Here is a 23,344-nt window from a genome sequence, read left to right on the forward strand (position 1 = left end):
GACCAGAGAAAGATGTTTTTAATGGTCACTGTGATACAGTACAGCGGAGCTTCTGACTGAACCCATATGGTTTAAACAGCTATTCTTACATCCCGATAAACTCAGCTGTCAATGAGCTTTTTAAACTGAAAAGAGATTTTAAAGGGATATTTCCTCATTTTTTAAGTTGGGCTGTTTGAGGAACTTGACAATAGTAGTGGCTGTGCATTGCCCCTTTAAGCAGGTCATATTGGGTGCACCAGCACGGAAGCTAGGTGATACACAGACAGGTACTGCTTTGCTGCATAATTTAGCATGTTCTGGGTAAAGAAATGGCTCATAACACAGTTTGCTCAAATGTGATATCAAGAAGTTTTGAAGTGTTTGACGAAAGTGTTCATGTTTGGCACACAGACTGTAGAAAGAACTGGACAAAGCCTGTGTGACGTCAGCCGTCTGCTTACAATAGCCGAATTCAAACAGCTCTTGAAGCCAATCCGCGGCAGCTTCCATATTAAAACCGCGGCCTCAACCGAACTTTGGATCAACCTAACAGCAGACAAGACCTGATAAACCTGCTGAGCTTGACTTCCTGTCGGCTCTGCTAGCACTAAAGCTAGCCATCTGAAGGTAGCATCTGCCTGTCAAGCTGTCCATCAATCAAATGAGATGCACTAATCAGTGCACAGACAGGTTTTTCCTAAATATAATCGAAACCATTGTGGTGCAAAAAAATACACCCCCTGTACAGTGAGAGGACACGAAGACTTTAGCTAATGAGACACGTTTGTTTTTATTTAACCAGGCTGTAAACCAGTTTATTTCTCGGGTGAAAACAAAACAGCTTTTTCCCGTGTTGTGTACGAGACTTCCGGTGTTCCTGGTGCCAGCCTCCATTTTTTGCACTTCCGCATTGGCTTCATTTTTCAGGACCAGAGGTTGCTGCTTGCTTTGGCACTATTTTGCAAGGCAACCTTTGTATTGGATCTTGGCTAGATGAGCTCCTTCGGGAACAGATCCAAACCGGAGCCAGACCAGATCCTGGATCCTTATCCATTCCGGATCCTTCGCGCTGTGCAAGTGGACTCGGATACGGATCCATTTTCTGGATCCATTCCGGACTTCATGATGCCTCCGCCCCAGATCCGGTGTGGAATCTGTTTGCTATGTGGGTGGCTACATGTCCTACCCCCATCCTCTGATCAGCTGTTTGGGTATGTGGGCTTCAACAATAACAAACTGAACTAAAAGTAGTTATTCCATCTCAGTTTTCCTGTTCAACATTGTTTTTGTAAATTAAACATTCCATTCCAGCTGCTTTGAACCTACTTGGATGACAAATTTGTATTCATCTTTGGTCAGGGTCATTTTCTCCATTTTAATTTTCAATGTAAAGTTGAAGGACTGTAAAATATGAGCGTTCAGTAAGGCAGGGAACTCTGTTTTGGGAGTGATGCAGGCTACAGGCACCTGTGAGCCGCTATCTTTCATCTAAAATGTTGCAAAATCCCGCTCCAGACAGCAATAGCTCTCCGGGCTTGCACATCTACACCACCAGATAACTCAGGATCTCTCCTGCCCAATTTTTGCTCAATTTGGACCCTTTTTTCCACTTTTGCCACTTTGCTTGATTTTAACCAGTTTTCATCACCAAATTTAACAACTTTTAACACATTATTTATACTTCTTTTGTCAATTTTTTGCCTGTTATTGCTTCTGTTGACCCGTCAATAGAATTATTGGCCCCTTTAACCACTTTTGACACCCATTTTTGCTTATTTTAACCACATTTCACTATTTGTGATGCCCATTTTTGCCAGTTTAACCCATTTCTGCCAATTTTTCTGCCTTACTTAACCCATTTTTGCCAGTTCCAACCACTTTGGTCCACTTTTAAATCCCATTTCACCAAATTTGCCACCTGCTTTGCCACTTCAAACCATTATTACCATTCTTTTCTTATTTTGGTCACTTCTAACCCATTTCTGCTACTCTTAAAATCAAATTTCGCCACTTTTTCCACAAATTTTGGCCAATTTTAACCCACTTCAGTTCTGTTTTTAAGAAAATGGGCATACATTTTTAAGAAAGCCATATTCTAAGGCACAAATGAATAAGAAAAGATATTTGGGATATTAGTTGCTTTGATAAGAGTGGTTATTATCAGGTTAAATGTATGGATATCACAGCTTGACCTAAACATGGGCCCAAGAAAGCTCCCCCCTTAAGAGCGGCCTTTTCTGCACATGGCTATTCTTGACTGTGCATGGCTCTGTTCAACCACCTTCAGATACAGTGGGAGTCCCCGGTCTGTGGCACCTTTATTTTGGGGGTTGTGGGCTGAAAAGGTTGAGAGCCACTGCCTTATGCATTAATGCTTACAGCTCAAGTATTTTTCATAATAAAAGCCTTCTGTAACATAACAACTGGGGACTTTTATTATTGTAAAGAATCTGTTGGAAATAAAATGTTTATCATGAAAGTTTTAGCAGATCTACAAGTGGCATTTTTCAGCAGCACTATAAGGCATTACAGTATTTACAGCTGCTCTTTTGACAACGAGTCAGAGCTACAGTTCACACCTGAGCGTAAGACAGGGAATCAACTGGACACTACACAGTAAAACCTGCATGTAGCAGGTTTTTATATCCAACCTTGTGTGTGAATAATGCAGAAACTAAGTCCTAGCCTGCACAAAACACACAGAAGCACAGAGCTAACTCTGATCCTGTGAGGGAAGTGGTGGACAGGATGTCCTGGTAGAGTGAAATCTGTGCAATCAACACAAATGCAATGGTGTAATAATTGATTTTCAGACTTTTGAAGCAGCATAAATGCAAACTAAGATGACTGCTTGGACTCAGTAATAACTAGCACTGCATGTTGAAGTAATGTAGAGTTTCTTTGGAGGCGCAATACTAATGTGGAAAAAGCAGCTTTACTTTTTCTTCTTACCATGCCTTGTCTTAATAAAACCAATTCAACCGCCAATGTCAGACAAATATAGCATTTTGGCCAAATTATACATTAGAATGGGAGTTTCTCTTTAGAGTCTCCAGGAGCAGACAGAGCCACAGATCCAAAAGTGCCTGCATTAGATGACAATCCTTTCTGCTGTAGTGTTTAATATAAGGCTAAATGCCAATCCTGTTTGTTTAACGTTTAGTGGACAGGAATTCCTTTGGTTCACTTCAGACCTGCATGCATTTTATTGGCTTGTGTGGGATTTGGGCAGGAAACCAGAGCTAATGCCCCCTCTCCCACTTCAAACGGATGCCAGGCACCCTTAAATGTCATGGGGTGGTTAGAGAGTTGAAGGAGGTGGAAAGGAGGGAGGGTGGGAGGGCGGAGGATTGAGGAGTGAGACTCTGGGGCTCGCCTGGCCAAAAGAGAGAAATCCAGTCACACTGAGCTCTCCTCGGAGCTTATCAGTGTGTTCTGGATGTAGCTCTAGCGAGGCTGTTAAGGCAAACCAGATGCCGTGAAGGTTGCTCTGTGCCACGACGTGTCAGGTACAGGCTGGGTCATCCTGAGGCACCGTGGTAGTACAGGGGGAGGCCGGCGTACAGTTCAAACTCGCTGCAGATGTTCATGACTAGAGTACAGTAGAGCTGACCTGTTCAATTGGCAGCCTGTGAGACAAATCTGGCCCTTTATTGACCTCAGAACTCAACCATGATAGTTTAGGAAAAGTCAGACATGACTAAAAAAATCAAACACATGTCAAAAGCTGGTAGTCTAAAACCTACAAAGCTACCATTGAGTCATTCTGTGTTTGTTTAGTAGGAGGGGGCTTAGGGATTATGCCAAAGTCACTGAAAGGATGGCAGCGCAAGTAAAGAACACCAATGACATAAAAGGGCCACAAAAATTCAAAATAAAGGAAGTCCTGAAAAATACCAAGCATACAAAGAAAGGAGGCAACAAAAACAGAAGCTGATGACATTAAAGGAAAAATTAGAAGATAAGCTAAAGCTCGGATGGTTGAGAACCAAGACAGGCCAAAAAAAGGCAGAAATACTAAAGCTGCAAGAGTAACAAATGGACATTTGTAGATCTATGTTTTATCCGTAAGCTGTTAACATACCAGTTCCATTGCAGGTGTTTTTGACTGATTTTGGAAGTACACTCATTGCTGTTCCATTGCAGAGACCAAGGTCCGAATTTCCTTCCCCAGAAAGGGCCTTGCTAAATCAAGCTGCTTTTAAAGTACATGGCTTTTGACTTTTCAGTCGAGCATTTACAGCATCAGAAGACCTGTCAATTTGCAACTAGCTTGTTTGTTTGGATGTGCACCAGACTGTGCTTTAATATTTCAACCCTCCAAAGAAGAAACAATTCTCCAAAAAGTATGCCCTGTCCGGCCATTTGAAATCGATCTGATTTTCTTCAAGATCAATAAATCATCTAATTATCCATCTGCCAATCAATCATCACTACATCCATCCATCCATCCATCCTGAAAGCAGACTTGCCATCCATCCATTATCACTACATCCATCTGTCCATCCATCCATCTATCATCCATCCATTCATCCATCCAACCAGCAATCCTGAAAGCAGACTTGCCATCCATGCATCCATCCATCATCCATAAATCCATCCACAACTCATTCATCCATCCACCCATCCATCTATCTTTAAATCCATCCATCCATCCTGAAAGCAAACTTCCATCCATTCAATCATCACTACATCCATCCATCCATACATCAATCAATCTATCTACTAACCCACTCACACATCCATCCATTCATCTAGAAATCGATCTGGAAATCCAACTAACCATCCATCTGTCCATCCATCCACCCACCCATCCATCCATCCATCCATGTAGGAAACCATCCTGGAATCCATCGACTTTTCCATCCATCCAACCATTCATGTGTTAATCCAACCCTCAACCCATCCATCCATCCATCCATCCATCCATCAATCCATCAATAAATCTATCCATCCACCCAACTATCCATCCATCCATCCATCCATCCATCCATCCATCCATCCATCCAACTATCCATCCATCCATCCATCCATCCATCCAACTATCCATCCATTCATCCATCCATCCATCCATCCATCCATCCATCAGTCCATCCATCATCCATCCATCCAACTATCCATCCATTCATCCATCCATCCATCCATCCATCCATCCATCCATCCATTCATCCATCCATCCATCCATCCATCCATCCATCCATCCATTCATCCATCCATCCATCCATCCATCTATCCATCCATCCATCCATCTGTTATCCATATTCTTAAAGTCTACATTCAAAGATTCCACTGCAGTATTTTGTTTATTAAAGTGAGAATCTGAAAGACTTTTTTGAACACATTTTTTCTGTTCTGTGCTTTCCAGTTCAGAAAAAGAAAATAAACTGAGTTCACCTCCTTTCACTTCATTTTTCTCTTGTCTGTCCCGTCCTGAATACTAAATTCAAAGGCCTGTGAGAAAGTAGTGTCCTGTGGTTTATCTCCTCCACTTGACAGCATCTGTGAAGGTTTTGAAGGTTTCACATTGTCACTGCAATGACTTGCCCAGATGGATTTTTCCTGCATTTTAGATTGACAGCTTTCCTGGTTTAGAGTATCAAAGCTTGTTAGTGTGTGTTCTGGGCTGTGTTGGTCACTGAGAATCCCATGGTGCCTTTCTACTCATGCCAGCAGCAGTGTTTATAGGATTTTGTCTCATTTTCTCCAGTGTTAATTTATTTCCATAAAGGCAGCCATGACACATTCTCTCCTCTGCCTTCAGCCTCTGTGTGGCTTCACTTTACTGAGCTTTCAATTTCTCTGCATGTCACTCTGGGCTGAGTGGAAGAAAAAAGACGGATTGACATCACACCGGGCTTAAGGTTGCACTGAGGCTATTTCCAGCTGAGCCGGCTGTCAGCATGTACACTGAGCAGATCAACTCAAACAGGAAGAAAGGCACAAGGCTTCCAATAAGTTTCAAAATAAAGCACAATACATATTCAGGTTGGATAATCTCATCACTCTATCAACATTATAACACACCTGGTTGCACAAGCCACAATTCTAAGAAAATACAAGCCTTTCAATACCTTAAACTACCACACAAAAAGCAAAAATATGAAATAATTTTATCAAAATAGAAAATTAACCCAAGAAAGGAAAAGTAATCTGTAGTCTTTATGCTATAAAGGAGGAGGCTGGGTGGAGGAGGTAAAGCTTTGCCAGCAGTAGCAGCAGCATGCGCAACAGCATTAATGCAAGCAGAGGTTGGAGAGAAGAACGTCTTAATTAAATACACTGCTGTGTTGAGACTACCATGCCCTGCATCCAGGTTCCTTCTGCGCGTTCATCCAACACTTACACTGATCCAGGTGATGTATGCATTAGCTTGAGTCCATGGAGGGGGTATCTGAAAATGGCTAGATAAGGACTTTTTCAGATGTGAGGAGATGTGAACACTTCTTTGGATTTGTTGCACAGAAGGACAAAAATGTGACGGGGAAATATAGACTATGCCCAGGTCAGATACAACTCTCCACTGCTTTGTACTCTGCATCAAATCTACTAAACTCCCTCAAAGGCCGCAACACAAACTTAGAAGATAGAGACCCACAGAATTGGGATGAAGCTCTAGATGGATCCGCCCGTTTCCGTGTTTCTCACTGGCGAATCCATCTTGTTAAACTCCCATCTGAACCGTTTTGGCACGGCAAAAAAGTGACAGGACCAATCAGTGTCGAGGGGCAGCACTTTCGGAGTCCTGGCGTAAGCAAACAGCAACAAGAGGCCGGTGCAATTATGGTGGAAGACATTAGCGTGGATGCTGCTAAAGTGTACGTTTTATCAGAACTTAAAGAACATTACATGTTAATGAGCTGTCTGACTCCGCCCCTGACCACACCCCTCTCCAGAAATGGAAGTGGCACTCCTGATGTCACAATGTTACAGACACTTTATCCAAAGTTTAGAAGCTGATGGGATTTGAACCATCAATCTCCCAGACCGTGGTCAGCAGGGTAACCCACTGAGCTATCCAGCATCTCAGCTGGTAGCTGAGAGGTTCAGTAGAGGAGGAAGGAACTTTCCTCCAGGTGGGGGAGGGCCAACCAAACCTGGGGGCAGGTGCTTACTCCCCATGTGAGGTCACCAGGGTTAAAATCTGAGAACGGATTGTTTCAGCACACATTTACTGAAAGGTGGAGAAAGAGAGGGGGAGATGGAATGGATTTTTCTGGTACTTGAGGGGATTGTGGACAGGCCAGGGACACATATTTTTGTTAGAAAAGCCTGATAAAGTGATTTTTGCATAATATGTCCCCTTTAAACATTTAGTAATCAGGTTTTGAAGGACAGGTAAGTTACTTTTGGTGTTAAAGGCATGAAATTGTAATAAAATTTACAAGTTTTTCTGTCATTCAGGCCATTCCTAACCCAACCTTCTGTAAACCTTTCCCTAACTGGCAGTGTATTTCAATTTAATTCTGAAAGTTTTCACGCATCCTGTCAGTGCTGTTGTCTGACAGCGGTGGTCTGAAGCCAAACCATTTTGGAACCAAAAGTTGAGCTGAGCTGACACTGCAGCTAGCAGCTCCCAACTGTCACTCAAATAGGCCACGCCCCCTATCAGCCTTTACTAATTTCAGCAGGAGAGTTTTGTAAAACTTCACCCCGTGCAGCTTTCTCAAATAAAATAGCCAAAGACATCAATGTTGTTTCATCTATCAGGCTGTTTCCATGTAAAGCTGGACATTCTAACACGGGGCTCTATGGAAACTGACTCACTTTGGAACCAGCCTCTAGTGGTAAAGCTAGGAACTACAGTTTTTGCACCTCAAGCTTTTTTTTCAGCAACAAAAGTTGTGTGACACTCTTCTATTGCCAAGCTTTGTGGTCTCTGATAACCTTTCCCTCACTTATCCTTCCTAAAGCATATCTTTAGGTTTCATCTTTAGTGTATAAATGAACATGTGGCATGGTTGACTTCTATTTCCCAGGTCTAAGTCCCTCAAATCTCCAGCTTGCGGGTATCACACCCCTCCCTCTCTGTGAGTCTGTTGGCAACCAGAAAATATCATCTCTCTCTCACCAGAGGAATTATGTGGAGCTCATTTTCCTGTGATTTCATAACCATTAATACACAAATATATTGGTTACTGACTCTCGACCTTTCTCATCCACTGACAGGCGAAACGGGTCTCATCACTTCTCCTCTCAGGCTCTTTGGACCTCCGAGGTCTGGGTCACGGTTTGGTAGTGTTTGTGCTGTCTTTCTGTCAGACTCGTGTGATCCAGTGCCACTTAGAGAGGAAGAACGAGGCTGAGAAATGAGGCATTTCCGGGCCCAGGGGTTTGTTCCTACAGCACAGTGGATTACATTACAACTTACAAAGGGGAGACGTGACTCATTTTTTAATAAACCTTCCGCTCTGAGCACAGTCCCACACCATCTCAGTGTCTGATCTGCAAAAAGAAAGCTTGCAGACATGACACAGAGCTTGTGGACGTGTCTTTGCAGCATGTTGCATATTTTCTATTCAGTTTTATCTTCACTTTTAAAGGTTAAAGCATTACGACTTCTCATCAGACCCGCATTGTTGTTGGCTAAAAAAGAAATGCTTATCACATACCTAGTGGAGAAAAACTCCAAATGGTTCTCTGTTTCTTTGTACTTTTCATATCCCCTTATGCAAAACAGAAGATGTGAGACAGGAAAAGACCCAAACGGAAACACTGACTAGTATTTGTTTTTATTTTCTCCAAATGTGCGTTTTCCACAGATGTTCTTTTGCTCATATGTTAAAACAACATGGTTAATCATACACTGTTTGACCACAATTACAGGGTTCCATGTGGATTAAAAAGATCCTAAAATTTAGGAAATGTCTTCAGGAGTTTTGACTCCTAAAACAAAACTGAATCTCTTTGCTAGTTTAGTACAATGTATCTATGTTGGTGTGACTCAACTCTCTGGGCCCAAACAAGCAAACTGAGACTCTTTGAAAAGTCATGCCACTCTGCCTTTCCTGCTGCGGAAAGAACCAAACTCTATCCAACTTACTTCAGGAAGTTTTGTGCCTCTTTAGGGTAAAACAAGATACTGTACATTTCTTTGTGGAGTTTGCATTCCCTCCCGGTGCATGTGTGGGTTCTCTCCAGGTACTGCAACTCCCTCCTAGTCCATAGTCCAATGACATGCTGATTAGTGATTGGTGAAGCTAAATTGCCCATAGCTGTGATTGCTTGTCTGTCTCTATGTGTCAGCCCTGTGATTGACTACCAAGCAAGGGTTTTTCTTGCATCTCTTCCCAAAACAGATGCAATTGACTCTAGCCTCCCACAACCTCTAAAAGGAGAAGCAGAATAGATAATGAATAGATGAAATATTTTCTGCTGTTAAAATGTGGGCCGTCTCTGTTCATTATTGGCAGTGTCCAGGTTAAAGTGTCGCACAGTAAACATTTAAGGCCATAGCACATAAACATTTCAGATGATTTTTCTTCATTGCAACAATTCATGCAAATTAGTTTTGGAGTTCAAGCTATCTGGTATAGAAAATTTTTCCATTTATCAGTTACTGAAAGAAAATATTCCTATTTTCCTTTGCCTTTACTGGAAAAAAAAGCCCTGAAGCATCTGCACTGTTTCTGTTTCCCTCCTACTTGCATGTTGGCTTGTCAGCAGAAGGTAACACTTGTGCATGCACTGTTTTTGGAGGACAAGAATGACATCATAGCAAAATGTAGGTTCAAAAGATCAAATTCTTTCAATTGAAACAGCTGTGCCACAGAGTCTATGAGGCATGCCGTATTACACACAGGCTGTGTGTAATACGGCATCTGCACTGTTTCTTTTTCTCTCCTACTTGGTGTCATGTTGGCCTCTTGGCAAAGGTAACACAGCCGTGTCAGTGTATGCACATAGCTAACTATGTACACACACTGCTTTTGCAGGACAAGAATAACATCACTGCGAAATGTCAGTTCAAAAGCTCAAAGTATTTCATTGAAATGGCTGTGCCACACAGTCCACAAGGCATACCGTATTACACACAGCCTGTGTGTAATATGGCATGCCTCATCATAGTTTGTTGAGATATTGGGAGCACAATAAAGAGCTGTTAAAGTTTTCAAGTATGACAATAGCGTCAGATTAGGGGCAATATATCAGGCTGTACAATGACAACAGTGCTGACACATTTAGTAGCAGATGCAGGGTAAGCTAATTGGTTAAACAGCATTTCTTCTTTCATCACACATTATAGTCCAATTTTTTGCATTATCATGTGAACCAGGACCAAACCAAGTAATAATGCAACAATGTGATATACTGGTGCATGATTTGGACTGGACTAGATAAACTACAGGTGCTAAAAGTGTTATTTTTTCCTTGTGAGGGAGCTTTTATTTTAAATGGCACTCTGACTTTTCTGAAAACACTATCATATGCACACTGACATGTGGAATTATATTAATTTTTATGGTTCTATTAGTGAATATGTTTGTTCCTGAGATGTTTCAAAGCATTTTTGGCTGTGTAATGTGAATGTATTTAAAAACAGCAAACAGAAGATTGGGGGAAATGCATGATAAAGGAAACTGACTTTCTTTTTAATTAGAAGGAAACCTGTTGTCTCTGGGAGCAAACAATGATTTTGAGGCTACTCGTAAGATAAAGAAAACTCTTTACACTTGGTACAAAGAGAATGAAAGCCAAAGAGTCTGACATGAAATCCAAAAGATACCACATTGAATGCACAAATTGTTTTTTACTGCATTGAAATCTTAAAAATGTCTTTAAAAGTCTTACATTTGACTTTTTAAGTCAGCAGAAACCCTGAATTAAAGTCACACACATGGGTTGAAGTTGTAAGAGTCCAACAAAAACACGTCTATACAACTAACTGACATTCCTGACTGAATGCATTTGGCACCAATCAACACAGACCAATCTGAAAACACAATAAACATCTTCACATATGGAGGTGCATGGCCAGATTTCACATTATGTGTAATTCCACTAACAGACATTATTCTTAAAAAGTTAGAAACACTTCACTTTTTCTGTCGCACAGTTTTTCAATTTAAGTAGATGTTTATTTCTGTTTTCCTTGATCATTAAATGGCCATCATTTTGCGCTGTGGTGGGGTTTCCATGATGATTGCATCATTTTCTGTCCATGCTGCTTGCACAGGATCAGGTTTGACCACGCGTTGCAGAAGAACAGGCTGCTGTTGGGGGGTGAGGGTGGGTGGCGGCTGGCGTAGGAGAACGATCTGAGCGCTGGGTCCTTGCTGCAGGATATCTGTCAGCTCTTCCTGTGTGGAGTTGATCACTGATACACCATTCACCTCCACCAGTCTGGAAAAAAGGCAAATTCAGCATCATGAAGTTATAAGTGAAAAATAGTTCTGATCATGAGTCCATCATATGTTCTTACTGTCCATGTGGAAAGAAACAGCATTAAGTTGTAGTGGAACACCCCTCCATCTCTCTGACATTGGCCTATCTTTGCTTCATCTCTCTACAGAAATGTCTGCCTGCAAGTGCAACCGACTTAAAGATGTCACCGCTCAAAGAAAGCGAAGTTTCACTTTTCTAGTTGCTAGTCAGACATTAAACTGTGGAATTTCACATCATAAGAATTCAGTTTGCACTACAGTGAGAAACATGTTTACAGGCAGTCAGGAAGGTTGAATTATAGCATCAGTCCAATTGAAACTGGATTTTTAAAATGCATGTCAACATGTTAGTCTGATTAAAATCTTACTAAATTGTGCTTTTTTTTTTTGAGGTTGGACTAAACCACGGATAAAGTGGTATGAGTCTGGTTCTATCTTGCAAGAATACACCTTAGTCTGACTGGACTGAATTGCTGTTCTGCACATGCTCCGTGCAGAATTTTCACCTCATCACCTGCCTTTGGATGTTACTATAAAACTGGAGAGATAGCTTGTCTTACATTTGTACCGCATGCAATGTGAACTAGAGGAAGGTCCACAATAACAAGTGCGTATCCAGGGTTGGTCAAGGGTAGCTATGGCCATCCTAGAAATCTGGTCCAGAATAAGAATGCGTCTGTGCTTTGTTAAAGTTAGAGTTAGGGCGCATTCACACCAGAGCTGTTTGGTCCGCTTTAAAAGAACTCTGGTCCGTTTTTCTGGATAGTCCGGTTCTTTTGGAGTGGTGTGAAAGCTCACACGAACTCTGGTGCGGACCAAACAAGCAGACTCTGGTCCGCTTAAAAACAGGGCGTCTCGGTCTGCTTCCAGCCGAACCCTGGTGCAGTTCCTTTGAGGTGTGAAAGCAAAGTGGAGCAACTTGTAAACCAAAGACAGGAAGTGGCATAAAGCGTAATGATATACGGATTTATATGTGATTTAATACACTCAAATACATGTCGGTACCTCACTTAGCGTCTGTGTAGCCATGGCAACACTTCGTAGTCCGTGCTTATTTATTCGTCTCATGTAAAGAACCACATGTTCGACAGCACACCGCCTCGCTGGCTACTCCTTATGCCCAAATGCAAGAGCAGAAACCCCAAGACAGCGTAAATTCTGTGTTTTTTTCATTGTTTATGTGGAAAAAAGACCGGTGGAAGCATAGACATTATATACGCAGACGCCTCATTGGCCAGTGGGCCGTACGTCAATGCCGCCACCATCTTACCAGAGATATTCCACGTTATATACAAACGACTCATAACGACCACTTAAATGTAAACCTGTTTGTTTTTAATCACAAAACCCTTTATCCCTCATTGACTTACATTGTTAATGGAACGGTCTTTCCTCTGGTAATATGGCAGACACGTTGATGTATGGCGGCAGCAGGCAAACACAGTCAATAAGGTGTCTACGTATATAATGTCTATGGGTGGAAGGAGCTGGATTTCCCCGCATCGTCTTCTTCTACGCCAGCTTCTCTTCTTGGTAGCCGTTTGTTTGTGACAACAGCACCCTAGCGGGCAGATGTTGTAGGTGTTCAGATGGTTTGGTCCATTTAACAAAGAGCAGTATGAATGCAAACCAAACCACAGGAAAATGCAGCAATGTTGCACTTTCCATTCCAAAAAGGACCGAGTCCCCTGGACTATTAGGTGTGAAAACGACCTTATACTTCACTTGTTTTTTTTCAGGCTGTGTTGCAGTCTGCTTGTGGCTCTTTACACAGCACAGGTGCTGCTGTAAGTACCTGAAATTGTCAATTCTGACATCTTTCAACATCATTAAATCGAAGAATATGTGGTCATCACTGCATTAGCAAGTTAAGGTGATTTATTTCTGTTGAGCAATAAATCTAACAAGGACAGAACTGCACATTCATTGTTTTTTTATGTGTTCTTTATAGTCACAATAATAGCTAACATTTGTTTAAGAGGGATCAGGGGGACTCATCTCTTATTTTAGTTTTTTTCTCCCACACTGAGAAGGAGCAGGTCCTTCCAGATCAAATGACATATTGACCATGTGACCACGGTTGCACAAGCGGAGAGCAGTTAACCTGACACGCCAGATGGATTTGCATCACACATCCATCTGAAAACCTCCCATAGACGGCGTTTAGAAAAGGGCAGAGCCTTTGGAAAAAAAAACTCGGAGGGTGACTGGATGAACGTTCTGTCGGACATATCTTCACAGGCTAATCAGTGCAACAAAACATGTGATGTTGCAGCTGCTACCGAGGAGTAAACTCCAGAGAACTGCATAACAAGAACCATGGTGACTGTAGACACGTCAGTACACGACAAAAGAAAACAACTCAACGCTATTCTTTGTCCTTCTTTTAACAAAGAAATGTCATCAAATTCTGATAAAACTGGCATTTTTGCAGCATCCACGCTAATGTCGTCCACAATAACTGCACCGGCCTCTTCTCGCTGCTTGCTTACGTTACGACTCCGCCGCACACAAAAGTACTGCCCCTTGACTCTGATTGGTCCTGTCACTTTCTAACCAGGCCCAAATTGTTCAGATGGGAGTTTGCAAGATGGATTTGCCAGTGAGAAACACAAAAACAGGCAAATCCATCTGATTTGTTTCTTTATAGAGCAGAAGCTTAAATAGGCTCATTTCATGTTAGCCCTTAGCTGTAATGCTATTGCTATGATGACTATCTCGCTGATTCATCGTGTTGTTTGAGTATTTCACTCTGGCGTGGCATATCTTGCAAACGATTTGAGTCCCATCTAAGTTTCTACTGTCTTTAGTGATGAGAGAGAGCTGGGAACAGAGCAGGGAAAGTGCCAGAGACCGGATTAGAACCTAGGCTGACTGCATACATAGCCTAGTGGTTTAAGGCCAGGGATGCACCTAAACCACTGGGCCACCTGCACCTCAACATCAAAGTAAATTGTTGATTAATAAAATATTACTACAGCAATTTAAAATATTGATAATATTGATAAGTTTGTAGGGCCACCCAGTCAAAAAATCAGGCTAAGGCACTGAACAGTTAGCTGAAAATGAGGATATCACCACCTACTGTAGTGAAGGCAGACGTGCTTCCATCAATAAACAGATTCTCTTTTGGTGCTTGGATACAGAGGTAAATATTACTATTACTATTACTAGACTTTAATATGCACGTTGATGGATGTCCTTCATACCAAGTTAGTTTAAAAGCTCCATAAAGTTTGCCAGTGCTTTAATACACTACTGTATTACTTTCACAAAATAAAACACATAATTTCTGACTCAGGAAAAAGAAAAAGTTAGAATGGGTGGCCAAAATGCCAGACTAGAGGCTTTAAACGGGGGCTCTGCAGAGAAATACATAATATCAGGAAGGAGAAGTCAACTTTTTTGGTTCTCGTGTTTTCTGTGACAACAGGACTTAAAAAATAAGCTTTATATCAACAGAGCTGATGGAAAATCTCCCTAGTCTTCACATTATAAATGTTTAGCAATAATCAGACTATGGCAAAGGCAGAACCTCTGCAATCTTTGTTTAACTAGAAACAAATAGCGCCAGAAATTCACAAATGACAAAGAATGAAATATTAAAAACACCGCTTCTGCCCAGGGCTTTTAAAAATACCTCAATGAATGTTATTTATGACGACCTGGATACAATCTGACAGGGAAATCGCTCTCATTAGCTGAGTGAAGAGCATTGGCAGAGATGCTGCGACATGTGAACCCACACAGCGATCTCAAAGACGTCTGTGTGGTTCTGTCTCTGCTCTGTCATGAACATGTCTCTGTCTTTGGCTCACAAAGGTGATGTCAGCCGCCCTTTATAGGTGTCTAAGTATTTACATGTTTTAATGCAGTAATAACTTAATTATAAGAAGTTCTTTCATCCATCTCTTTTCACTCTCTTCTCCTTCCAAGGATTACAATTCAGTGTTTGCTTGTTTTGGGGCTAGTATCCAATGGACTTCCATAGCAACCAAGCATAGAGAAACAGAGCCATGACGGAGATGAGTGGTGTGATCTCACCATCGAGGTGGCCTCTTGTGAACTTTCACCAATTATTTGAGGTTAAGCGTGGACACTCAGTGAGCGCTGTGGTGTTACCTGTCGTCCACACAGAGGTGAGAGTGTTCCGCTTTGACCACAACCAGCCCGCCACCTTCTCTACGGCAGCACATGAAGCCGTACCGGCCGTCGGGGTTGTGGTTCTCCTGTACGACCAGCAGCATGGCAGGAGACTGTGGAGACACCAGCTGACTCAGGCTGCCGACAGCCAAACTCTTTTTCTGACTTTTTTCCTGAAATAGAAAGAATGAGAATAAACACGGACTAACGCACGGCAAGAAGTTCTTGGATGGAAACTGTTCAAACTTCAAGACAGAGTTCCTTTATGGTGCACTGATGTAAGGGAAATACATAATAGAATTTTTAAGTTATTAAACAGCCAATAAACTCCACAAAAGATAAAAACAAAGAAGTCAAAAAAGAGAAAAGGAGAGAAATTTCTAGCTAAAAAATGACTGAAACTGCCTTTTTCTGGAAACCCCATCCCATTACACAGAGCCCCTTAACCAGCAAGCCAAGCAAAAAATGCCAGTAATTTGACCAATATCTGTGCATTTTATGTACTTTTGAATTGTAATCTCCCTGTGTTTATCAGCAATGTTTTTGCTTGGCAGACTTAAATTTTACTTGTATTGTTTCCTTCACATTAGTCCATGTGTTTATTCACCTCTTGCTCTCTGTCCCTGCTTTCATCTCCTCCAAACCTTAATTTTGCTTTCTGTCCCTGCTTTCTTCTCCTCCATCACCCCATATCTTGCTCTTATTCCTTGCTTTAGCCTCATGCATCATCCTCATCTTGCTCTTATTCCCTTCTTTCATCTCCTCCATCATCCTCATCTTGCTCTCTGTCCCTGCTTTCTTCTCCTCCATCACCCCATATCTTGCTCTCATTCCCTGCTTTAGTCTCATCCATCATCCTCATCTTGCTCTCTGTCCCTGTTTTTGTCTCCCCTAACATCCTAATCTTGCTCTCTGTCCCTGCTTTCTTCTCCTTTATCATCCTAATCTTGCTCTCTGTCCCTGCTTTCTTCTCCTTCATCATCTTTAAAGTCAAACTGTTTAATGTGCATTACTGGTTGTAATGTCTTTCATAACAACGTGAGAATGAACACACCTTTTGTCTCTCGTTCTGGGGGTTATACTACAATGTCCAGTAATCTGAAGTTTGTTGTTAATAACCATACATGCTTCATGCTGCAGCAGCATTATCAGGCACAGTTAGAACCAGTTAAGTTAACTACCACATGCTGGTTTTTTGGGTGCTAAAGTAGTTTCTTACTTTTCACAAGCTTCTTGTATAATGAGGTTGTAGCTCACCATTGATGCATAACACAAAAATAAATACTAACAGCTAATCTATCTTTGAAAAACACCGTAAAAGGTAACTTCACATATATATCACTCCCAACACCCCTGTAATAAACATTTCTATGAGATTCAAAAAATGACTGAATAAATATATATATATATATATATATATATATATATATTTTTTTTAAGATTTGCAGTATTTTGTAAAAGGGTTAAATGAAACCCATAGAGGTGCATGCTCTGCTCGCTATGCTTGTGCCACCTGCTTCTACCTGTTTATTCTACCTTGATATTTGGGGATATATTCATCAGACAAAGCTTTTATTAAATTATGACCCTAATTTGTATCTCACTGACTTTGTGACAGATTCAAATATCATTCACATTTAGTATGTATTATAAAAATGTTGAGAATATTGACTCTTTTGTATCGTTAAAGAGAAGATAAAATCACAAAACTATTCAGTCAAATAATCCTGTAAACTCATTATGAGAGGTCACATATTGTTGTCATACTTTGAGATTATGCAACATCTTTTCTTGGAAAGAGTCCTCAAAGATTAAAAACACTGAACCATGGAAGTCATCAACATGTAACAATGAGGCTGCGTCAAAGCCAGGAGACCACCAAGATGTAATGATTAGCTTTGGGAGAGATCACACCACAAGTAGCTTGTGGGGATCAGTAAAAACTTGTGAGTCCGACCGCTGAATTCCAACATTCCCTTATCCAGCCCTCTTGCCCCCCCAAACCTCCAACACCATGTGAATGCCTCGCAGCAATGGCTGCCGCCTCGCCTGGGTCAGGGGTCAAATCTAAGGCCTCTTTCTCCGCAGACAAGCGGGCCAGACAGGATATATTCGCGGAAACGCAGCTGAAGCCCCTTGAAAAGCACCTCCTAATGCGCATGATTTTCCCTTTTAGTTCGCCTCAGTGTTGGACACAAGCCAAGAGGCCGGGGAATTTTCTCTTCATATTCGTCTTGTTTATTCAAAAGATCGGATCAAATCCTGACCTACCTGGGCCAGACACAGGGCACATATCCTGTGTACAGATCAGACACATCCACTGGGCTGTCAGTGGACGATTAAAGCACTAATATTCAAGTTCAGAGGTCACTGGGTCAAGATTTACAGCCAATATGTTGTCTCCATAATAAGAAAAAAGCCTGTCTTAATCCCAGAGGAAAATCATTTTAAAAAATTGTAGATTTTCTCCAAGCTTCATCTGTCATGATTACAGGCTTTTAGGATTTTAGGCTGGAAGCAAGAAAACTTTTCAATATTTTCAAGACACATTTGCAATAATACAATAATGTGACTGCAACCATCATCCTATGCTGTTTCTAGTTGTGTCATAATACCAGATTTTTAACTTAACATATTTTCTACATTTCCCTTGTTGCCTGTTTTTATTCTTGTTTTGCCACTTTTAAACTCCTTTTCATCATTTATTTATGCCCATTTTTGAATTTTGAACTGATTTTTGATATTTTCTAAAAGCCTTTCACCCTTTTTACCACCCATTTTGCAACATAGCCCATTTTTTACCACTTTATATCTTTTTTCCATGTTTTAACCAAGTTTCACTACATATTTCTGCCCATTTTTGAACTTCGATATCATTTTCTTTCTTTTCTTTTTTTCAGATAGGTTTGGATTTTTTTCCCCCCTTAAAAATTAAATAATCATTTGCATCTGCGTTTTGTATTTACTTGGGTTGTCCTTGTGAAAGATAAAAATTGATTTGATGATCCAAAACATTTAAGTGTGATAAATATGTGAAAACATTGGGAATCAGAAAGGGGGCAAACACTTTTTCAATGCCACTTTAAACTATTAAATCTTTTCCACCTCTTAACTGCTTTTGACGATTATAACCACCCATTTTTGCCACTGTTGGCCAACTGTTTTGCCACTTTAAACCCTTTTTGCCCATTTTTAACTGCTTTTTTCCATTTTTACCACCCATTTCTGCTGCTTTTTTCCTTTCTTAACACGCATTTCCCTTGTTGCCTCTTGTAACCTTGTTTTGCGACTTTAACAAATTCTTTGCCACTTTTAAACCCTTTTCACCACTTATTTATGACAATTTCTGAACTTTTGACTAATATTTGCCATTTCTAAAAGTCTTTCACCATCTTTATCACCAATTGTTGCAACATAGCCAACTTTTTACCACTTAATACCCATTTTTTCACTTTTTTACTGCTTTTCACCAATATTAATACCAATTTTTGCCACTGTTGGCCAGTTTTTATGCCACTCTATACTCATTTGTTCCACTTTTTAACCATTTTGACCATTATTACCACTGCTGGGCACTTTTTTTGCCACTTTAAACCCATTTTTGCCCATTTTTAACTGCTTTTTACCATTTTTACCACCCATTTCTGGCACATTTTTCCTTTTGTAACCCATATTTTCTGTATATCCCTTGTTGCCTCTTTTAACTTTGTTTTGCAAATTTAACCAAATTTTGCCCCCTTTTTTTTTTTTTTTCTTAAGATTTATTTTTGGGCCTTTTCATGCCTTTATTAGCTGGAGGAAGGACAGTGGATAGACTTGGAAACAGGGAAGAGAGTGGGGAGAGGCATGCGGTAAAGGGCCCCAGGCTGGATTCCTGAGTACATGGGTAGCACCTTAAACCACTCAACCATATGCACGCCCCTAATTTTTTGCCACTCTTGAACCCTTTTCACCACTTATTTATTACAATTTTGGAACTTTGAACTCATTTTTGCCATTTTCTAAAAGCTTTTAACCATTTTATACCACCCATTTTTGCAACATAGCCAACTTTTTACCACTTTATACTAATTTTTTCCACTTTTTAACTGCTTTTCACCATTGTTAACACCAATTTTTGCCACTGTGGGCCAGTTTTTAGCCACTTTTTACCCTTTTTGCCTTTAATATGCAATTATCTAATAATTTTCCCTATTGTTCTTCTACTTTATCCTCTGGTATCCTGATGTCTGTGTACATCCTGGCTTTGCTATGAAGTCTGACATTACTTTCCAGATGGGTTAGTTCATCCACATGGTTGACATTAAAAGCAAAAAAAAATAAATCTGTTCCTAGAAAATTAGTTTTATTTTGAAAATTCAACATTGTACTGCATGAATAAATAAATGAATAACAGTGAGTGGTTCTTTCACTCTTGCAGGAACTGGATCGTTTTACTGGTAATTAATTGGACTAAGTAAATCAATACAACATGTCTTCAAAGATAATTCAAAACTACGCTCTACTGTGTCCCTTCTCCACTAAATTTATGCACATCTAAAGCTCAGAGGACACAGTGATTGTCTCACTTTCCCTTGTTCAGTCGTCACTGTTACAATTATGAAGAGCTCCAAGTTTAAAGTCTTATTTCAGACCCTTCACATGCCGTCCTTCCCCTCCTCCCTTTATCCTCCCTCTGTTTCTCTCTCTCCTTTCCTGTCGGCTGCTTTATTCATGCTCTCCAGTGGCAGTAGATCCTGGAGATTAGAGTGCCGATGATGAAATATTTCCTTATTGTCTGTAATGCGGGGCGGCCTACGAGACCAAATAGAGGGCGGTCTGCTCCTTATTAGAGCGGCAGCTCCATCAGTTCCCAGGCTGCTCCTCAGCTCTGACCTGTGTGTTAACTCTGATTAGGTCATATGATAAACATTAGCGCTGCTGCTTTTCCCACAAACTCAGCACCTAAAAAAGCGTGGCCCCGGGGCGGCAACGTGACACGGGGCACCTTTCAAAGCCGGAGCCGCGTGTGTCCTTTCATGGCACCTCGTTAGGGCTTCTCCAACGGGATAAAAGAGCCACATTAAAAAAGAAGTGGGCTCCTCCGGGGATAGCTGCAGATAGTTTTACACATGCTGGCCCATTTCTCCACTGCGCTCTCCCAGTGGCTTTTGTCACACACATTCCTTTGTTGGTATGGTCACAGGCTCTCGGATGTCGGCGCTAAACATCATTTTCTCAGGAAAAAATGCGTGTTCATCTAAAGGAATTCACTCAGCCTTGTGTGTCCGCTCTCAAACGGGGATAACTGCACAGCTTAATGAAACAGAGAGCTCTGAATGGAGCTTTGTGCCGTCGCTCAGGGGAGAAGTGAAAAAGATCAAAGATGATGGACACAAAGTTGTCACATATCGGCCTCATCAGCAAGCTAAAACCTCTTCTCTCTAGTGCTGGACAGCTTAAACCAGTGGTTCTCAACCTTGGGGTTGGGACCCCCTTTGGGGTCGTGAGACTCTGAGAGGGGGTCTCCAGAGGCCCTAAAAAAACTAAGAATATTTTTTAGATTACACTGTTGCCACTTTACACCAATTTTCCCACATTTTTTACCCCTTTTCATCATTTTTTACCACCACTTTCAACATAATTTCACCATTTAACACCTGTGTTGGTCAGTTTTAAACCCTTTCCAACACTTTTTTTCTGCCTGTTTTTGCCACTTCTAAACCAATTCTTGCCACTTAAGCCTGATGTTGCCTCTGTTGACCATTTATTGCCATTATCAAACCACCCAATTTTCCCATTTTAACCACATTTCACCAATTGATATGTCCAATTTTGGTAGTTAAACCAATTTATGCCAGTATCTGCCTATTTCTTCCTTCTCGGCTAACCCTTTTTTACCATTTTATATCAATTTTCCATCCCATTTTACCAAATTTCCACCAATTTTTGCCAATTTAAAGCAATTTCAGCCACATTTTACCCAATATTTATGGCCATTTTTGCAACTTCAATCCACTTTTTGCTATTTTTATCTAATTTTTACCACTTCCACTTTTGCTACTTTTAAAATCCAACTTCACCTATATATATATATAAAAAAAAAAACCCAGCTTCACCACCTTTTCCTACATTTTTTTCCCATTATTACCCCATTTTAGCTTTTTTTTTTAACCATTTATGTTCTTTTTTTGACAAGAAATGATTTAAATTTTTAGGAAGGCTTTTACTACACACATGAATAAATAAAGATATTTGTTTCTTTGGTAAGAGAGGTTGTTATACAGGTTAAATATAAAATATGGTGATTTGTTGACCTCCATGGATCCCCAGTTTGGCTGGGTGCCAGGAAGCTCTCCCATTTATCCCCCGTTTTGGACGGCCTTGTCTCCACATGACTATTCTTGAATGTTCCTGGCTGTTCAACCACCTTCAGGTACAGTGGAGGTCCCCGGTCTCTGGCATCTTTATTTTGGGGGTCGCGGGCTGAAAAGGTTGAGAACTCCTGGCTTAGACCAACAAAAACATGAACTCAAAATAAATTAGAATATCCAAAAATTCACTATCTCAGGAAAATAAGAATATTACTTAAACCAATGAAGAAAGGATTTTTAATACAGAATTGTTGAGCTACTGACTGAAAAGTATGAACATGTCCAGCACTTAATACTTGGTCTGCATGAATTACTGCAGCAATGCAGCGTGGCATAGAGGCGATCAGTCTGTGGCACTGCTGAGGTGTTATGTTGCGTTGTTAGGCCTGGTGTCTCACATCTTCCTCTTCACAATACTCAGATTCTTTATGAGCTTCAGGTCAGGCCGGTTTGCTGGCTAATCATGTGCAGAGGTACCATGGGCCTTAAACCAGGTACTTTTGGCAGTGTGGGCGGGTGCCAAGTCCTGCTGGAAAAGGAAATAAGCATCTCCATAAAGCTGGCCAGCAGAGGGAAGCATGTAATGCTCTAAAACTGACCTTGGACTTGATAAAGCACAGTGGACCAACACCAGCAGATGACATGGCTCCCCAGACCATCACTGACTGTAGAAACTTTACACTGGACCTCAGGCAACTAGGATTCTGGTCCTCTCCTCTCTTCCTCCAGATTCTGAGACCTTGATTTCCAAATCAAGTCCAGTTATTTTTGTCCTTAGCCAGGTAAGACGCCTCTGTGACATTGTCTCTGGTTCAAGAGTGGCTTGACATGAGGGCTGCAACAGTTGTAGACCATGTCCTGGATCTGTCTTTGCATGGTGGCTCTTGAAGCACTGATTCCAGCTGCAGTCCACTCCTTGTGAAGCTCCCACTATTTTTAAATGGGCTTTGTTTCACAATCCTCTAAAGGCTGCGGTTATCTCGGTTGCTTGTGCACCTTTGTTTACCACATTTTTTCCCTTCCATTCAACTTCCCACTCGTGTGCTTGGATACAGCACTGAACAGCCAGCTTCTTTAGCAGTGACCCTCTGTGTCTTACCCTGCTTGTGCAGGGGGTCAATGATCATCCGCTGGACACCTGTCCTGTCAGCAGTCTTCCCCATGATTGTGCTTGTGTGTACTGAACCAGACTGTGAGAATAAAGCTTTTCTGAGATACTGAATTGTCATTAGCTGTAAGCTATAATCAGTGAAATTAAAAGAAATAAACACTTGAAATACACTATATTGCCAAAAGTATTTGCTCACCTGCCTTGACTCACACATGAACTTAAGTGACATCCCATTCTTAATCCATAGGGTTTAATATGATGTCGGTCCACCCTTTGCAGCTATAACAGCTTCAACTCCTTTGGGAAGGCTTTCCACGAGGTTTAGGAGTGTGTTTATGGGAATTTCTTCCAGAAGTGCATCTGTGAGGTCACAC

The 23,344-nt window shown here is 41.1% G+C and overlaps 1 protein-coding gene across 1 annotated transcript in view; it reads right to left on the reverse strand.

Moving 5' to 3' along the window:
- Positions 1-9,938: 9,938 nt before the first annotated feature.
- LOC121511364 overlaps positions 9,939-23,344 on the reverse strand; it is a 76,619-nt gene continuing 63,213 nt past the window's right edge. Inside the window, exons 14-15 of the mRNA XM_041790012.1 lie at positions 15,486-15,679; positions 9,939-11,322 (exon numbers count right to left, since the gene is read on the reverse strand). Of these exons, the coding sequence (XP_041645946.1) occupies positions 11,079-11,322; positions 15,486-15,679 (438 nt within the window). The 3' untranslated portion in view covers positions 9,939-11,078. The remainder of the gene's footprint in view (positions 11,323-15,485; positions 15,680-23,344) is intronic.

This window comes from Cheilinus undulatus, linkage group 6, assembly GCF_018320785.1.
Source record: "Cheilinus undulatus linkage group 6, ASM1832078v1, whole genome shotgun sequence".
NCBI lineage: Eukaryota > Metazoa > Chordata > Actinopteri > Labriformes > Labridae > Cheilinus > Cheilinus undulatus.